The 17,775-nt window shown below is 60.1% G+C and overlaps 3 protein-coding genes across 3 annotated transcripts; 1 reads left to right on the forward strand and 2 right to left on the reverse strand.

Moving 5' to 3' along the window:
• Window positions 1–995: 995 nt before the first annotated feature.
• Window positions 996–17,457, forward strand: NECAB3 (N-terminal EF-hand calcium binding protein 3). The gene is made up of 13 exons (XM_081832993.1): window positions 996–1,209; window positions 3,170–3,194; window positions 4,664–4,772; window positions 5,766–5,791; window positions 6,004–6,101; window positions 14,187–14,323; window positions 14,586–14,710; window positions 14,849–14,928; window positions 15,030–15,083; window positions 15,601–15,713; window positions 15,887–15,964; window positions 16,461–16,552; window positions 16,641–17,457. The coding sequence occupies exons 1-13, from the start codon at window positions 1,090–1,092 to the stop codon at window positions 16,667–16,669; spliced, it is 1,086 nt and encodes a 361-aa protein (XP_081689119.1). The 5' UTR covers window positions 996–1,089; the 3' UTR covers window positions 16,670–17,457.
• On the reverse strand, window positions 7,334–8,403 carry ACTL10 (actin like 10). Its single transcript, XM_006727489.2, has one exon. The coding sequence runs from the start codon at window positions 8,285–8,287 to the stop codon at window positions 7,334–7,336; it is 954 nt and encodes a 317-aa protein (XP_006727552.1). The 5' UTR covers window positions 8,288–8,403.
• Window positions 11,148–12,613, reverse strand: C10H20orf144 (chromosome 10 C20orf144 homolog). The gene is made up of 2 exons (XM_006749877.3): window positions 12,484–12,613; window positions 11,148–11,852 (listed from the first exon to the last, which is right to left on the reverse strand). The coding sequence occupies exons 1-2, from the start codon at window positions 12,607–12,609 to the stop codon at window positions 11,430–11,432; spliced, it is 549 nt and encodes a 182-aa protein (XP_006749940.2). The 5' UTR covers window positions 12,610–12,613; the 3' UTR covers window positions 11,148–11,429.
• Window positions 17,458–17,775: the final 318 nt, after the last annotated feature.

Raw genomic sequence — 17,775 nt, forward strand, 5'->3', positions numbered from 1 at the left:
GTTCCCTCCTGGGTCTCTCAGGGTCGTCTGGAGGAGATTTATTAGACCAATGAGAAAATCAGAGGGCTTCCTGGAAGAGGTGATGCTTGAGCTGAGAGCTGTGGGATAGAGTTAACAGAGGAGGAAAATATGAACACACCTAGCAGACAGGGCAATGTGGACAAAGGCCCTGGGGCAGGAGGGAGCAGGGCACAGAGGACCTGAGAGAAGCCAGTGTGGAGTCCTGAGGTGAGGGCCAGAGTAGAGAGAAGTTCAGACTCACTGGTGAGTCTGAGATAGCAATGACATCCTGTTTCGTATTTTAAAAGTTCCCTTTGGCTGCTGTGTGGAAGATGAAGAGCCAGAATGGTGGGGAGAGAGAGGGCTGAATTGAGTTTGAAAGGGGGAGCCGAGGGGGGCTGGGAGGCAGTCCTGTTTAACCTGTTTAACCCCTAGGTGAGCCTTCTCTGAGCCAGTTCCTATTCTAAGCCCTTTACAGTCAGTAGGTGAGTCCCCACAACCATCCTTTATGGTCTCTACCCCCATTTTGCAGAAAAGGATACAGACGCTCAGAGGTGAAGTCCCTTGCAGGTCTCACGTACTCTGTCACTCTGTTGTACCGCAGTTTGCTCTGTTGACCCTACAGCGGTGTGGGACCTGCCCTTGGTGGGCACGTGGTGCGACCCCTTCCATTCTGTCCCCGGCTGTGTAGCACTCCCAAGCCGCCAGGCACGCGCACAGCCAGTCCGAGCTGGAAATGACCCCCGGGTGGTTCCTGACTCCACAGTTGCCAACCCTCCGGGAGGCTCTGGTAGCAGAACCGCGGAGGCGAAAGGTGTTGGAGTTCTACTACGTGTAGCTCCTGCCGACCTGAAGGCTGGAGTTGGCTTTCCCAGTTGGGAAAGCGAGGCCCTGGGCGGGGGGAGGGGCGGTGCCTCCGTGGCCGGCTGGGCGGGGAGCGCGGGGGCGGAGTCGCGCGGGGGGGCGGGGCCATGGGCGACCGCGCCGGCGCCAATGGGCGGGCGGCCCCCCAAGTCCGAGGCGGCAGCGGCGGCGTCCAGAAGCGGGAGCCGCAGCCGAGCGAGCCGTTGCCGAGTGGGTGGCGGCGCCATGGCGTGTGCGGGGCTGCTCACCGTGTGCCTGATCCGGCCGCCCGCGCCCGAGCCCCGGCGGCCCCCCGCGCCCCTGCCTGCCGCCGCCGGGCCCGCCGGACACGCGCTCTTCCAGGACGTGAGTGGGTCGCGGGCGGGGGGCGCGGGCCCTCTGGCCCTGGGGTTGTCTCTGTCTCTCCAGCTCTGTCCTCTCTCTCCCGGTGTCTCGCTGGGCTCTGTCTCTCGCTGTCTCTCCTTGCCCCCGGCTCTGCGTGTCTCTCCCTCCAGGCCTGTTTGGGCCCCTGCTGTGGTCCCTGGGTCTCTGCTTCTCGCTGTCTCTCTCTGACCCTGCTGTCTCCGTTCTCCCTCATCGTTTCCATTGTGTCCGTTTTCTGTCTCCTTGTTTCCTGGGTCGGTGTCACTGCCCCTGCTGTCCCCCCACCCCCAAGTCCACCCCGTCTATGTGTCTGATGCAGTGGGGACGGTTAACACTCGATCACAGGAGCAGTCCCCTCTATGGCAACCCTAGGCTGGGCTGACCCAGGCAGGGGAGCCTGGAAGAATAAACAGCCTCCTGACTTCTGACCCAGTGCTGATCCCAAGAGTCTCTCAGATCTGACCCAGCGGCCGTGGGGTCCCACAGTTGGTCAGGATTGCCCGCAGTGGTCTGTACATCCCTCCTGTGGGTGGCAGGTGGGCTTGCAGCCCCCTGGGGGCACCAACATGGAGCAGCCTAGCCGGGCCTCAGTCCCTGCCCTGAGCCCCTTACCCCCTTTCACCCTAGTGCTCAGCCCCATCCTGGCCCACTCATGCCCCGACTTTCAGAGGTCTCTGCCTGTGGGGAAGACGGTGCTCCTTTCCCTTCCCTGCTGTCCCTAGTGACTCAGCACCTTGACCACAGTCCTCCTGGGTAGAAGGGACCTGTCTGTCCCGCTTCCCAGATGGAAAAACCAAGGCCCGACGAGTTCAGAATATGTCCACGATCACACATGGAGGCAGATGTATGCTAGGGCGTGGCCCCAGATGTCCTCACTCCTAGTGTCGCACCCCTCCGCACCATCTGCATCTGCCCCAGTCAAGCCACACTGGGCTGCTGTGTGACCCTGAGCCAGTGGCAGGCCTTCTGTGAGTCAGGTTTCTGGCCAGGGGTTAGATTCATGCCAATGCTTCACTGACCCAGAGCAAACAGCTGGAGAGGAGGGGCTTTCAGGAGCTGGAGCTGCTAGGCTTTCTCCGTCCAGGCTTTGGCCTGCCCCTTCTCGCCAGGTGTGCTGGTCTCCCATTTGCTGGGCTGCTTTGGGTGACTTGGGAGTCTCTGGTCCCTGAACATATCTTGACTCTGCTCCTCTCCGCCTCTGCTGCCCTTCATCTCTGCTTCTCTGTAAATACAGTCCGTCCACCCTTGCTTTCTGCCACTCACTTCCCCTTGCACATGTGCGTACACACACACACATGCACACACACACATACACGTGAGCCTGCCCAAGGCCTTCACACTGAGTCAGACTCAAAGGAAGCCCCAGCCCTGGAAGGGTTAACCCCAGGCATCCACAAAGAAAGGACTAGCCACTGCCCGCATATCAGGGTCTTAAACAAGCACCCAGGGAAACAGCCTTGAACAGGCAGAGTCTGGGATGGACCATGGCCATGCTGCAGAGTTGGGGGGTTCAGGTCTGGGACAAGGGCCCAGGAACTGGGCCCATCTCCCCTCCTTCCTCAAGCTGGGACCGTGCCAAGGGCTGATGCATCAGACAGAATCCAGGATAGACTCTAGGTATGGGAGGTGGGGGTGCCGGAAGCTGGCCTGCAGCACCCGCCATGAGGGTGCTTGGTGGGGGGACCTGGCTGTTGGAGACCCAGGAGGTCTCCCCGCAGGAGAAGTGAGCAAGTGGTGGGACCTGCTGTGTGATCTTCCTGTGCCCCCCTTGTTGGAAAACCTCCTGCAGGGCTGATCTGGGCAGGGAGTTGGGACCAGGCTGGGCAGGAGGAAAGGCGAGGTGGGGGCAGCCTGGCCAGCTGGGGCCCTAATGAGTTGGGTGGGGACCTCTTGCCTCCCAGGCAGCGCTCACAGTTCCCATCTATGCCCTTTTGTCCTCTAGGTTTTCCGCAGAGCAGACAAGAATGGTAAGTGTGGCTTCCCCTGGGTCCACAGCGTAGGGAGGGGCGGGAGACATCAGGGAGGCTCAAGGGAGTGTGGGGTTTGGGGGTACAGCCTAGAATGGAGAAGACTTTTGAGGAGACCCAAATCAGGAAAATCACTCAAGGCATCCTTTCCAGAGGGAGTGCTGTTTGGAGTTGAGCTTGGCAGGATGGAGAGTGGAGGGAATATGGTTTAGTCAGAGGCTGGAGGTGGGGGCGTACTCTCACACAGTGCCTTGGCACAGTTATGGGTAACTCTTCTATATGACTTCATGTTGTCCTCACAACCGCCAGCTAGGTGGGAACTCTTCACCCCATTTCACAGATGAAGGAGCAGAAGCCCAGAGAGGTGAAGCAGGTTGCCTGAAGTCACACAGCCTTTAAGTGGTGGGGCTTGAACCGGGGTCTGTGTGATGCTTTGTCCCAGGCTCCCTGTGTAAGGGGCTTGGAAAGGTGGGGTGATGGAGATGAGGCCCTAGATCTTTAGAGGGCTCAGTGACTTTCTGTATGACCAGCCACCTGGACCCAGGGAGGGCTTGCACAGGGTGATGCTGGGTCCAGGGAATCTGCTTCCCCTGCCCTGGGTCCTGGGCAGTCTCAGACCCCAGTCTGGGAAAACCTTAAAAGCTAAAGCAGGAGCCCTCAAGGGAGCCCGGAAGCAAGTTGCTGCCCACGGGTGACTTGGAGCAGCCCACTGTGCCCTGATTGGCCGGGTGAGGGTCTTAGCTGAGGCAGCCAGTCAGCCTCGGCCTCACTTCCGTCTGGGGTCTTCAGACCCTTTTGTGTAAGCCTCCTGGAGACAGGATCGTGTCCCAACTCACTGATCAGGACACGTGGTCTCATTTGGATCACAGTGTCCTGTCTGGGAGGCCCAGACCCTCCCCCAGCCCTGCTCCCCCAACCCCATCTGCTTACAGACCTTACAGGCCAAATCCCCAGTGTCTTTGGCCATTGCACTGGTGCTTAGACTGTTACGAGGTCCCTGCATAGAGGAGGTTCTTCCCTCCTAAGCCAGCCTGCTGCTGCTTCCAGGGGCTCCAACTCTTAGGAAGATCTCATCTGCCTCCCAGTGGCTTCTCTGTGAAGGGCGTGGGTCCACAGCAGCCTGGAGCCAGGCTGGCCGGCAGAGACTCAGCCCCAAGTCCTCCAAGTGACGTCTAGGTCCTGCTATGATCTGGCCGTGTCCCAGGCTGTTCGTTTGCGTCTTCACTTGGCAAACATGTATTGAGTCCCAATGTAATGTGACGTGTGTGCTGCCCTGTCTCTTGGGTGCCTGGAAAGTGGGCCCTGCTGCCTTAAGTGGGCATCTCCAGGGACCCTTTTGTCTCCAACAGCTAGGTCGCCCACCAAGCTCAGAATTCCATTCCACCTGGCTGAGTAGTCGTTAGGGGGGTCTGAATCTGGTGGCAGGGGTCAGGGATACCAGCTCTGCTCCCTGCCCCCCCTCCCCCCAGATGATGGTAAGCTCTCATTTGAGGAATTCCAGAATTACTTTGCTGATGGGGTTCTCAGCCCTGGGGAGCTGCGGGAGCTGTTCAACGGCATTGATGGGCACTCCACCAAGTAAGTACGAGAGGGGGTGGGTGAGCCGTGGGTAGATGTGAGGCTAGGTTATCCCAGCCCCACTGTGTCCCCTGCTGCCTCAGTTCCTTATGGAGGATGGGGGGTTGCATAGGGAGACAGGTGCCAGGGCCCAATGCCAACTTTACCCACCCACTCACCCCCCTCCCTGGCTCCGGCCTTGTCCATCACACTCCTTCCAGCTGGGACCCCAAAATAGCCAGGTCTGAGTCACCGCCCGCGGTTCAGCCCACAGGTGTCCCCCCTCCCCACTCCCGCTTCCTGCAGGGACCAGAGGATGCCTGAGGCTAGCTGGGCCCTGCCAGCTTCCGCCCGTGGATGCAAGGGCACCAACACGCACTTACCTCCCCGTGTGTGTTCCCACATCTGCAGACCTTGGCAGCAGTTGCACGCTTTCCTCCCCGTGCTTCCTCACACGCGTGCGCGTGCACACCGAGCTGTCCCTCCCTGTCCCCCGGCATCTCCTTGGAAATACTTCCAGACTCGGGGTCAGCATTCAAGGCTGCCGTGCCCTTCCCTGGTCTGGAGCCTGAGCTGGACCTTTTGTGTGCAGTGCTGCCACCTCCCCAGCACCAGACACTGTGATCAAATCCCTTGTCCTTCAAGGCCTAACTAAAGCAGCCTCCTCCGGGAAGCCCTCCCTAACCTACCAAGTAATACCCCGCGCTTTCTCTGGACTTCGCCAGACCTGGCTTCCCCTTCCCAGCTCTGACCCCTCCTCTCTGGCCTGTGTCCACATTTCTCTCCCTGGGCCTGAAAGCCCCTTGGAGGCCAAGAGAGGGTCTGAATTTTTGCCCTCCGTAGTACCCTGGCTGCCCCTCTCGGCCCACTGAGCCGCTTCACCTGGGGTAGAGGCAGGAGTAGCCTCTGCGTCAGGCTGAGCTGCGCAGGCCGTGGGAGGGGCATTGGCTTCAGGGTCCCAGGTCACAGGCTTACGTCTGTGGGACTGAAGGGTGCCTTCCCTTTTCCCCACAGCAATTTGGAAACAGAGAGACTGTGTGGTGAGTAGGCCCACGGGAGCTCCGGTCTCCTGGGACCCCTGGGCAGGTGGGCAAGATGAGAGGCTGTTCCTCCTCTCCTAATGGAACAGGATGGGCTTGGCTCAGGATATGAGGCCTGGTTGGCTGCAGAGGAATTCCAGGTTGGGGTAAATGAGGCCACGGAGCAGGTGGGGGGTGGTCCGGGAACCTTTGAGCACCTCCTCTGCCCACAGACTATTTCTCAGAACACCTGGGTGTCTACCGGCCCGTGCTGGCTGCCCTGGAGTCACTGAACTGTGCGGTGCTCACTGCCATGGACACCACCAAGCTGGTGAGTGGAGGGCTTGATGCTGGAAGGCTGGGAACGAGGGCAGGGGTGTCTGCTGCGCTGTGGGAGCCTCCACTGTCATGGCTCGGGGCTTGGGTTCAAAGCATGGCTCTCTCGCTTCCTAGTTGTGCACCTTTATCTCTCTGGGCCTCAGTTTTCTCATCTGTAAACTGGGGATAATAATAGAGCTTACCTGCATACATTTGGTGTGACCGTTCAATGAGAGCGAAGGCAGGGCTTTTTGTCTTTCTTATTCTCGGCTCTATTGCCAGCACCCAGAACTATGCCTGGCACACGGAAGCCACTTAGTACCTAGAGCCGCTGCTGCTGTTGTTTCCGTTATTGGCGAGGCCTAACTGTTGTGGGGTATCGTGCCCAGGACCCAGCAGGGATGGGGTGGGAGGTGGGGCGTGCTCACACACACGGCCACAGGCCCACGCTGGTGTGTGGAACCTGGGGGTGGGGGGCCGGGCCTGGCCCAAGGACGTGGGTGAGGCTGGGTGTGCACCCGAGTGTTTGCATGAGTGGCCACCTGTGCGTATAAGCACAAGCAGTGCTCACGGCCAGGGCTCTAGGCTCTTGGATAGTGACTTCGAAAACACAAGCCACCCCTCCCTTTGTGCGTTTCTTTTAAGAAATGTCTCCACCCCGCTTTGTCCCACAGCTCTTAATAACGAGGCACGGAGGGAAAAGGGAGGAGGCCCAGGATTGTGCCTGACCCCACTTTTTACAGAAGGGGAAACTGAGGCCCTCAGTGAGTCAACGATCAGCTGAGGACAGGGCTTCCTTTTCTGGCTGCTTCCACATGGGATTTTGTCCGTTTTCAAAGGGTCACCCCTTGAAGCTTGGCATAGGATGGGAATCCAAATGGTACTGGGTGAGGGGTTGACGTCACAGTTTCCGTATCTGTGGCCTGAACACAAGTGGCGGTGTTGCCTGCCTTGTTGCCATGGAAACAGGGCCCTGGGGGTAGGCACCTGGACTGGTATTCTCTGAACTGGCACCGGTTACGGTAGATTCATACTGCAGGTCGAAGTGAGGGCCCTAGAGGTCCGGACCACCTCCTCCTGGCTCAGGAAGGGTTAGGGGCCACCCATCAGCACACGAGGACTCTACCAGCTCTGATCACCTGAGACTTTTATCTGGAACTCAGTGCCTCTGACAGTGTAGCTCAGCCCGCCGAGCCTCGCCCCCGCAGCGCCCCCTGGGGCGCCCCCCCTCCAGGACAGCGTGGCTCAGTCGAACACTTCGTGCACCAGCCGGGAGCCACACTCCTGGTACATGGCCCGGGTTATCCAGCGGCACTGGAAGGAGCGCAGCGAGGCCACCATGGAGCCACCTGTCCATGCTGCTGTGGCGCGCCCAGGCGTGGCCACCAGGCACGGCCTCAGCGCCCCGTAGCCGTGCCTCCGGCACTGCGCCTGCAGCTCCACTGCCAGGCGCTCGGTGAAGCCAGGGAAGAGTGTGGAGCCGCCGGCCAGCACCACGGTGCCAGCCAGCCGCTTCCGGAGTGTTGCGGGGACCTTCTGCAGTGCCCGGAAGACCAGTGCGGGCAGTCCCGGCCCGGCCTGGCCTAGCAGACTCGGCTGGAAGATGGGTTCTGGGCAGCGGAAGCGCTCGCTGCTGAGACGGACGGAGGACCCCTTGCCTAAGCAGAAACTGACCGGATGGTGGCGGTCAGGGTTATGAAGGTCCCCCTCAAAGTCCAGTGACACATAGCAGCAGCGTTTCTTGAGCTGTGTGATGGCCTTGCGGGGCAGGGCCCGCAGCTGTAGGTGGGGGCATGCTGCCACCAGCAGGTCCCGCAGGTAGCGTGACAGGGTGCTGCCTGCCACGTCCAGCCGGAACGTGGCCTCATGCCACGCGTGGCCCGCATAGATGGGCGTGGCGTGGCACACGCCCGCGCCTGCCTCCACGGCCAGCCCGCTGAACGCGCCAGTGGAGCAGAGCGCCAACAACGCTGTGCTGGCCATGTGGCACGCGGGCACTGCCAAGGCCTCGAACAGCAGCTCGGCTATCCTGTCGCGGCCCGCCGGCGGCGCCGACGGCGAGTCACTCACGAGCACGGGCCACTGCTCCGGGCACACCCGCAGGCCGCCTACCAGCAGGCGCTCCCACAGCCCCTCCAGTGCCTCCCAGTCCACCACCACGCCGTGCTTGATGGGGTGCGCCCGCGCCACGCCACCCATCAGCTCGCCGCCCAGTGCCCCCGGCCGCCCCGGCCGGTCCCAGCTGGGCACCAGGCTGGAGCTCTTCAGCACCAGGCGCGGCTGGTGCTCGCCCGCAAAGCCCGCCTTGATGAAGCCCGAGCCCTGGTCTATGACCACCGCCACGCGGCCCAGCGAGGGCGGCTGACGGACCCGCCTGCTTTCGGACACCGATGCCACCGTGGCTTTCCGGGCTCCGCCCCGCCCCCTGCCTGAGGCTCCGCCCGCCTTTCAGCTCTTGGCTCTGGTCCCAGGCCTAAGTCCCGGCCTTTCTGGCCACAGAACTCGCGCTCTCGAGTCTTGGCTGCAGCCTCTGGTCCCGAGCTCCGGCTCTTCGCGTCAGACTGGACGTCCCTTTTCAGCTCTTGGCTCCGCCCACGGGCCCGAGGCCCCGCCCCCGGCTCAAGGGTCAGTCTCCCGCTCTCGCCGGGCTTCAGCCGCTTCAGGCCTTCTTTGCCCTCCTGTGGCACCAGACCCGCCTCGCTGAGGACTCACCTCCGCGGCGCGGCCCACTCACTCAGCCCTGGCGGAGGTGGATGAAGAGAGGGCCACGTCAAATCCCAAATAAGGAGAAGCTGCCCGGAGCAGCAGAACTCTAACAATGAAGGGGCCTTGTGGCAATGTTCTCCGGACATATATCCGCCCATGGGGACCCAGGAGTCCAGCCCAGTCCTTGAGCCCCCGGCGGTCTCCTGGCACCTCTCTCCTGGCCTTAAGTCTTTACTGGTTGTGGAGGTGGGACGGGGTGGTCAGAGAAGGAAGGAAAAGAACTTGGATTGGACTCATTGTGACCTCAGTCCTCAGTACCTGCTGTGCTTCCTTCCCCACAGCCCTCTCCACCCATGAAAACTCCCTGGACACATCTACTCTCCTGGGACAAGGCCAAGAGCAGTGATTTTGGCATTGGGGGATCTGGCCTCAGCTGCACAGCACAACCAATCTGATTCCCTCCCAAAACCACTTCAGATTATCTGATGTATTCTGGCCAGATGTGCAGCTAACCACCCTCCCCCTTCCCTGCCCCAATCCAATGCTGACGAGAAAGCTCTTAATCACAGATCTACAGCCACTCTGAGGACCTCTGTGCTCAGCCCTGAGGGGCCCAGACAGTCCACATAGGGACCCTACCTTCAGGGGCTTCCATGTATGGACTCTTGTGGACCTGAATTGTGACTCGGTTCTGAAGACGACAACTCATTGTGTGCCCCTGAGCAAGTCCTAATTTCTCTCTGGGCTCAGTTTCTTCCTCCAAAAGGTAGTTCTAATCCTCACACGGGAAATTTCCTAGGCCACTTGTCTCTGCAGAGTCTGTTCTCTTTAGGACCATTTTGGTTGCAAGTAGGAGAGCTACTCAGGTGAACTTAAGCTAAAATAGGGATTTTATTACAAGGATCTTGTATATCTTTTTTTTTTTTTTGAAGATTTCATTTATTTATCTGACAGAGAGAGACACAGCGAGAGAGGGAACACAAGCAGGGGGAGTGGGAGAGGGAGAGGCAGGCTTCCCGCTGAGCAGGGAGCCCAATGTGGGGCTCGATCCCAGGACCCTGGGATCATGACCTGAACCAAAGGCAGACGCTTAACGACTGAGCCACCCAGGCGCCCCAAGGATCTTGTATGTCTTATGGATACCAAGGGCAAAGATGAAATCAGGTTTCGGGAACAGACTGGAAGTGGGTCCTGACTACAGGTTGTGTACTGTCCTCTGCATTGTTTTTTTTTATTCTCCCGAAGACCAGCTTAAGCCCATGCATGTTCATGTAGCAGTCTCTCACAGCTCCTGAATTACAGTCCCAGGGAAGAGGCTGATAGGACCAGCCTGGGCCAATCACGTATGGCCAGGATGTGTGGCCACATTGAGGAACATGGTTACCATGATTGTAACCACGTGGATGGTAGGAAAGGGTTTGTTCTTACAAGCATTTGGAGAGATGCTATGGGTCATGCAACCTCCAGCCTGATGCAGGGGGATATGGAAGGGACGTCGATTGTGTTGACACTAACGAAAGTGCATCTTCAGCAGAAGCTGGGCCTATGTCTTTAATAAGCTGGGACCTTCACTCCCGCTGCATCTGCCCCCTTTGGGACTTTCTGAGGCGTCACGAGTAGAAGGCTGGCTACAGGTTCGGTAGAGCTGGGGCAGCACTCAGGTCTGGAGCTGGGTTTGGGACCCAGGAGAATGAGAACAAGCAGCTGGATCTTTCTCACAGAAAGCATGCCGGCCCCTCCTGGGTGAGTGAGGGAGGTGAACCTTGCATCGGAGAGCACAATGGCGATATGGCCAGAGCAGGGGTGAGGATAGGAGTCACTCAGAAGCCCTAGAGGGAGAGACTAAGGCTGGAGGCTGGGCCTGCACATGACAACAGTAAGTTTGGGCCTCAGAGAATCGGTGGGGGCTTATGAGGAGAGTGAACTGTCCTACAGCTGGCTAAGTGGTTTGGAAGAAGTCTCTGGCTGCAATGTGGGCAAAGGGATGGCACAGGGTAGGTTGGGAGACAAGTGACTGAGGTGACTTGGGGGTTACCAAGCAAAGTGGGACAGGAGTGAGGGATCAGAGGCCCACAGACCCCAGCCTCTCCACCTGGGTGCTCTCATGGGCAGACTGTGAATCCCAGGCCCAGCCCTGCTGATTGTGGGGCCTTCTCAGTTCTTTCCAGGGTGGTGGCTGTTTGCCTAGAACCCTCCCCGTGCCTAAGGACTTGTGAATGTTGGGAACATTTGGAGATGTTAGGCCTCTGTGGGAAGCAGACCCCTCCTCCTAGCTTGGCCAAGCCGGGGTTTGCCCAAACTCACCTCCCTTGGGCCTGCAGACCTTGAAGGTTCTGACCAGGGCCTGGAGTTGGGGGGAGGAGGGAAATAGCTTCCCTCCACTGTGGTTGGGTGCCCCTCCCCAGCTCGGGGTGGGGGTTCTGTCGCTTGGGTCACAAGGAGAAGGCACCAACAGTGTTGGCTCCAGGCCGTGGCCGTTGCTCTGCCATCAATACTCCCATTTCATCCCTGTCTCGCTCTGGGCCTCAGTTTCCCCCACCCAGCTCCGTGTTGCGCCGCCTCGGACAGAGCTAGCGGGCGCCAGGGTTGCTATGCGTTCTTTATTGGGCCGCGGGTCGGGGACCGCGCTGGGCGCTCAGGGCCGCGGGCGAGAGCAGCGGCGCCGCTTGCGCGGCTGCTCCTTGGCGGGGTCGGCCTCGCGGTCCACCTCGCTCTCGGTCAGCAGGCGCGCGTACAGCCGCTGCCGATCCGGCGCCACCGTGGCTCCGCCCCCCGCTCCGGCCCCGCCCCCGGGCGCGCCCGCCGCGCAGCGCCCCTCCTCCTGCAGCCGCGCGTCCAGCAGCAGCAGCAGGACCAAGATCTTCATCTCGCGCGCGCGTGCGCCCTCGCGCCGATCAGCGCCGTCGCCCGCTCCTCGCAGCATGGACGCCGCCGCCGGGGAGCCCACCGGGCCGCCCGTCGCGTCCTCACCTGGCCGCCCAGGCCGCGCGCCGGGGCCCGCCGCCACGTCGGCTAGCTGCTGCCGCTTGTCCAAGGGGAAAAGCAGCACGATCTTGGCCTGGGGGAAGAGCACACCGCGTCTTCTTGCTGAGGATCCTTACCCACCAGGTCCTGTCTCCTGGGACTCAGTTCCCTTCACGTTTCCAGGGGGCGGGAGTGGGTCTCCCCCTGTCCCATCGCCCAGGACCCCTGCCTTCCCTCTGGAAACCCACCCTAGGTTGACCTCCCGAGACCTTGCACCGTCGACGTATATGGGATCTTTGCCTGCCCTCCTAGCCTTGGTGCTGGGACTCTAACCCACCCTAGAAGAATAGCACATTTTATGGCTAGAAGCTGGAGAGGGGGCATACGAGAACACCCTGTGCCCATAGCCTCTGTGGTACCAACTAGGGCTGATTCTCCTTGCTGAGCCCTCTACCCGTCTGTCAGAGTTGGGAGAATCCCTTCCTGCCCACCCTCCTGGACTCCCAAGTCTCCTGGTTTCTTGAATCCCTGCCCTCCCTTCTGGGCTTTTAGGACCCAACCACACCCACGTAGGTTCCTGGGACCCTCATCCTCAGGAGGAGTTATCCAAGCCTTTCTATGGCCCTCGGACTTAGGCCCACAAGGCCTAGACTCCCAGCATTCCCTCTTGCCCACCTGTTCAAGTACCCCTGACTCCTACCTACCCCCAGCACCCTGGCACTCACGCTTGGCTTCTTTCGCTTGAGGTGGCTGAACTGCTGTTTCTGCCCAGCCTTGTCCATATTGGGCAGCCTCTCCTTGCAGGCCTGCTTGGACACTTTGGTCCTCTTGTGAGAACTGTTGTTTCCCATGGCAGGGCTGGTCACCACTGGGGGCCACAGCCCATGCTGCCTCTGCCCTGCCTTCTGGCTGGGGCACCCTGCCCCTGCTGTGTCCCGTGGAGGCCACATTGTGACCTCATGGGTCAACCTCACCAGCTCCAGACTCTAAGCTCCTCCTCCCAGAACCCACAGGCACATCTTGGCTCGGTTTACTCTGTGATTTGTGGCTTTGGTTTATCAGCTATGAAACTGGGCTAATAATCACGAATGAGGCAATGCTTGTAAGGTGCTTAGTGTTGAGTAGAGAGGAATTTTTGTGGTCTGGGTTTGAATTCCGACTCTGCCACTAACAGTTGTGTGATCTTGGCCAAGGTAATCAACTGCTCTAGGCCTCAGTCTTCTCATCTGCAAAATGGGGCCAATTATGGTTCCTGTAAGTTGCTATGAGGATTAAATGAAATTCTGCTTCGAACAGGGCCTGGCACAGAGCGAGTACTGTTATGTTAGCCAGGTTTTTTGGTTGCAAGTAAGAGAGACTGATTGATCATCTTAAGTGCTCAAAAGGGAATTTATTGGAAGGATTTCAGGGCGCTCAGAGCATGGCCAGGAAGTCTGGAGACCAGGCTTGGAGAGACAGGACAGAGGCCATCGGCCCAAGAGTGAGAGGACTCAGCCCCCATTCTGTTCCTGCCTCCTGGCTCATAAGCCTGGCCCAGGAGGGCTCATCTGATGGCTGAGCTGAGGCAGGTCATGGACAGATGAAGCCCCCGATGGATGGTACCTCTAGAGCCCCTCGTGGAGGGTGGGCAAGCCCCTGGCTGGACCATGGGTCCTCAGGACTCCCATCCTGGTCTGTGTCCTGTGTGGGAATTAACTCATTGAAGTTTTTCAACAGCCTCAGTGAGACGGCTGTTATCATCCCTGTTTTCTAGGTGAGGAAACTGAGGCACAAGGAGGCGAAGGTAGTTGGAGAGTCTCTGAGCATCCCACATGAGCAGCATAGGGCCTGGCATGTGTCGGCCTTGTCTTTCTGCCCACGATGGGAGGGGCTGAGTGGAAGCTAGTGATGTAGGGATCAGTGCTGGTGTGTGTATGGACAGGGACCTGGCTGGCAGGCTTTTATCTGCAGCTCCTAGGAAAAGGTAAATGTTTGTTGCGTGGATGAGTGAATGAATGAATGCATGGAGAGATTATGCGTTTAGGGCCAGCTGGTGAGTATGGGGCCACATCACACCATTTTGCCTCGTGTGTCAAAACTGGCCTTTGGATGCCCTGTGACCTGCCCTACCCCTCACCTGCCTACCTGTACCTGGGGCCACACTGGCTGAAGGTGGTGTCCCAACAGGGAAGGGGCCTTGGGGCCCAGAAAACAGCAGATGCCTCCCTGTTAGGTTGGCCTCACACCTCCCAGGAAGGAAGGCCAGGCCCAGACAAGGAGGGTCTAGGCCCCGCTCCCAGTCCCAGCACTGTTCTGCTCCCGTTGCATGCTCTCTGCTCTTCATGCCGCCTCCGTTGCTTTGATGGGTAGGGGGGCAGGGCAGTGGCTCCCCATTCAGAAATATGTGCTTGAGACCAGGAAATGTTGACCATGTCCCCTCTGCCCCCAGGAGTATGAGCGGGCCTCCAAGGTGGACCAGTTTGTGACCCGCTTCCTCCTGCGGGAGACGGTGAGCCAGCTCCAAGCCCTGCAGAGCTCGTTGGAAGGGGCGTCAGATACCCTGGAGGCCCAGGCCCAGGGCCCACGGTATGTGAGGTGCCCTGCTGGTCGCCGTCGCCACATTCCGGGGCCCTCGGCTTCCATCACATTCCGTAGCTCCGGTATCCCAGAGCTCACATTCTTGTTGGCAGGGAGGCCAAGAAGGGGTGAGAGGGGGTGGCTGGCTTTGAGGCTGGGTCTCAATGTCCCCGGAAGCCTGTTTTGCCCCACCCAGGCCTGGCCCTGTTCTGGGGCCCCAGTCCTTGGCCTGTGGGTCTGGGAGCAGCGGGTCGACCTTCCACTTCCCTAGGTCAGACGAAGACAGTGTGGGGGTGCAGAGCAGGCCCCACGGCAGCCGGCGGGCAGGGCGCAGGGCCCTGCGGAGCATCGGTCGGTCACCCACCTGGTCTCCTGGCTCCTCCGCCTCGGACACAGGTGGGCCTGTGGCAGCGTGGGAGGTCTGGCTGAGGAGGGTGCCGGGTGGGCGCGGTGCCCACCCCTCCACCGTCCCTGAGAGGCTTCCCCACGTGCGGGGCTGGTGCCAGACTTCCCGCCATGGGTCTCCCACCCCAGGGCAGAGCTCGGGAGCCGAGATGCGGTGGCGGCTCCAGGTCAACCGTCTCCAGGAGCTCATCGACCAGCTCGAGTGTAAGGTGAGGGTCACGTGGCCAGTGCCCCAAGGGGGAGGACCTTCCTGGAATCTGCCTGAGCCAGACACGCTGGGGGCCCTGCCCACACCTTGCGTCCCTCACAGGCCCCCAAGCTGGAACCTCTGCACGAAGAGGAGCTTACCAAGGGGCCTGACTCGGTGAGTCCAGGAGAGGGACAGGCAACTGGGCATCGTGCCAGGAGGAGGTGCTCATCAAGTGAGGGGACTCACGGGCCTGCTGCCCACTTGGCCTCTGGGTTATACAGACGCCCTTTTCCCAGGCTGGCCCAGCCCTCGTCCCCCAGGCCTGTCAGGCAGGCGCCGGGCCCCAGCCCTTGCTGTGGGACCGTGCATAAGTCCTGGCCCCTCTCTGGGCCTTAGTCTCTCTCATCTGCATCCCTGAAAGCTGGTCTGGGCAGCGTGGATGGAGGTTGGAGGGGGAAATGGTGGCATACTGCAGGAGAGGGGGACAGTGGCTGGATCGAGGCAGTGACCTTGGCCATGGGGAGAGGAGGATGGAGTCAGGGATGCCGGGGGCTGGGTTGGGCAGGAGCTTGATCTCATGGCAGGCCAGCGCTGGTGCAAGTCAGGCAGGGCAGGGTCTTCCTGAAGGCCACATCCCGTCCCTCGCCGAGCCCTGCCCTACCCTGGCTGACCAGGTGGCCTCTCTTGCTAGCACATCCTCATGGCCCAGAGGCAGGTGCAGGTGGCAGAGGAAGCCCTGCAGGATTTCCACCGTGCCCTGTGCTGCTACGTGGACTTCACAGGGGCCCAGAGCCATTGCCTGCAGTGAGTCCCCAGCTGGCTAGTGGGCTGGCCAAGGTCGGGGGGGCGGGGGTGAGTAGGGCAAAGTGCCGGGGGGGCTGGGCATCCTGGGCCAGGGCTCCCATTAGACATCCTGGCTGGGTGGGCAATGGTGGTGGTAGCCTGGGCCTGGCCTGGCCATCTCTTTGGTCCCGCAGTGTGTCTGCCCAGAAGATGCTGGACAATGCCTCTTTCACCCTGTATGAGTTCTGGCAGGATGAGGCCTCCTGGAGAAGGTACGAATGGTGTCTGAAAACTAAAATTTATTGAGTATGGGCCCTGAGTGAGTCAGGCCGCGGTCCAAATCATCCGCTGTCATACCCTGGCTGTGTGACTTCGGGGGGGTTACTTATCCCCTCCGAGCCCCAGCGGTGTCCTTTCCAAAACGAGAGTGGTAAGAGGTCCCCCCTCCTGTGAGCCAAATGAGACGGCGGATGAAGACCTGAACGCAGTGCTGGCGGCAGGGTAGAGAGCAGGCCCTCGGTGAACTGCGCCGCAGCCTGTGCCAGGACCCATGGGTTACGCTTCAGGTAATCCTCTGCGTGTCCTGCTGCCGTATGCACTCTTGCCCCTAGTTCTCAGGGGGAGCTGAGGCTCAGAGCCAGCAGGAGGCAGGACTGGGATCTGAATCCAGACAGCAGGACTGGGGAGGGAGCGGGGAGCTCTCCACCAGGTGGTCTTGCTCTTTGGGGGACCAGCTCCCGCCTCAGGTCACTCCATGACCCTCCGCAGGCACCAGCATTCCGCCTGTAGTAAGGCCTTCCAGCGCATCCTCATTGACTATCTTCGGGCTCCGGACACCCTCACCACTGTGTTCTTCCCAGGTATGCTGTGGCCCCCAACCCTCTCCACAGCCGTACGGAGTGGCAGTGGGCCCCCGATGCCTTCTGATCCTCAACCTCTGACCCCTAGCCTCCTGGTGGATTATGAATAATAACTGAGCCTGACCTGCATAAGCCAAGGCCCTGGAGCTTCTGGACTGGTCAACTCAGCACCAAGACCAAGGACGTGGCCACTCTTAGACCTGGGGCTGGGCTCTCAGAGGTGCCCCCCGCCCCTCCTCCCCCAGACCCAGCCGGTGGAGAGTCTCTCAGCCCAGGGATCAGGGACTGGGCTGCTTGCTTTCTGTTTATCAGTGTATTTTATTTGGATCTTTAGCCTCTGAGGCACTCTGGCCTCTGCCTGGCTCAGGAGGCTTGGATTCTGGTCCTCTCTGTCCCAGCCTTGTTGTGTGACACAGAGCAGGTCGCTTCCCTCTCCGGGTGGGCCTTGGGCTGTCTGGCTTCCTAGTGGGTACCCTGCTTTCTTCCTGCTGCCTTGGGGCCAGGCTTCTGCTCTTCCTCAACCAGCAGCAGAACCAGGGCTGATGCTCAGGGACACCATCCCCCCACCAAACCTCGAGCCCTGAGGCTGGGCCGGATCCGTCTGCAGTGTGGGGTAAGGACCTGGGTGTCCCCACCACCCTCCTGGGCTGGCAGGCTCCCAACTCTTCCAGCACCTTCCGCTGCACCAGAGCCTTCTGCAGGATCCTGGGTTGGTTTGCATGTCATTTGCATATCATTTGCATGCTCATGCCCAGCCACCCATACTCAGGGCACTATGGGAAGTCCCAAGGTGACCTTGCCAGGTAGCAATAATTTGGGCCCAGTGTCACCTGCTCCCCCCAGATACCTCTGAGCCCCAGCCCAGGACCCCAGCCCAGAGGCAATAAAGGAAGTGGTCACCTCTGGTGTTGCGTCCTCTCTCTCCCTCGGCAAGAAGGCCAGGCTCTGGGGCTGGTCTGTATTATCAGACCAGCCACTCAGGGCTGGCAGCCTTTCTTTAGAAATCAACTGTTTCTCATCTTGGGCTCCCGTTCTCTCCAGATGCTGGGAACTTCATCACAGCTGACCTGTTTCCTCAACTCAGGGCCCTCTCACCTCCACAAACCCTGGTTCTGGGGTCTTGCCTGGGAAAGGAAGTGAAGTGGATCGGGTTTCTGCTCTCAGCTCCCTGAAAATTGGCTGGCTATTCTAGCTTCACCATCACCCTCCTTGCCAACAGGGTG

Source organism: Leptonychotes weddellii, chromosome 10 (genome assembly GCF_054177405.1).
Source record: "Leptonychotes weddellii isolate Sample4059 chromosome 10, ASM5417740v2, whole genome shotgun sequence".
Taxonomy (NCBI): domain Eukaryota; kingdom Metazoa; phylum Chordata; class Mammalia; order Carnivora; family Phocidae; genus Leptonychotes; species Leptonychotes weddellii.

What these genes read in the sequence shown, in the direction of transcription:
- C10H20orf144 (XM_006749877.3), bottom strand. Translation starts at nt 12,609, where the DNA reads ATGGGAAACAACAGTTCTCACAAGAGGACCAAAGTGTCCAAGCAGGCC. An exon ending in TCAAGCGAAAGAAGCCAAGC is followed by an intron (nt 11,853 to 12,483) that starts GTGAGTGCCAGG and finishes CTCTTCCCCCAG; the next exon opens with GCCAAGATCGTGCTGCTTTT.
- ACTL10 (XM_006727489.2), bottom strand. Translation starts at nt 8,287, where the DNA reads ATGGGTGGCGTGGCGCGGGCGCACCCCATCAAGCACGGCGTGGTGGTG.
- NECAB3 (XM_081832993.1), top strand. Translation starts at nt 1,090, where the DNA reads ATGGCGTGTGCGGGGCTGCTCACCGTGTGCCTGATCCGGCCGCCCGCG. An exon ending in ATTGATGGGCACTCCACCAA is followed by an intron (nt 4,773 to 5,765) that starts GTAAGTACGAGA and finishes TTTTCCCCACAG; the next exon opens with CAATTTGGAAACAGAGAGAC. An exon ending in GGAAACAGAGAGACTGTGTG is followed by an intron (nt 5,792 to 6,003) that starts GTGAGTAGGCCC and finishes CTCTGCCCACAG; the next exon opens with ACTATTTCTCAGAACACCTG.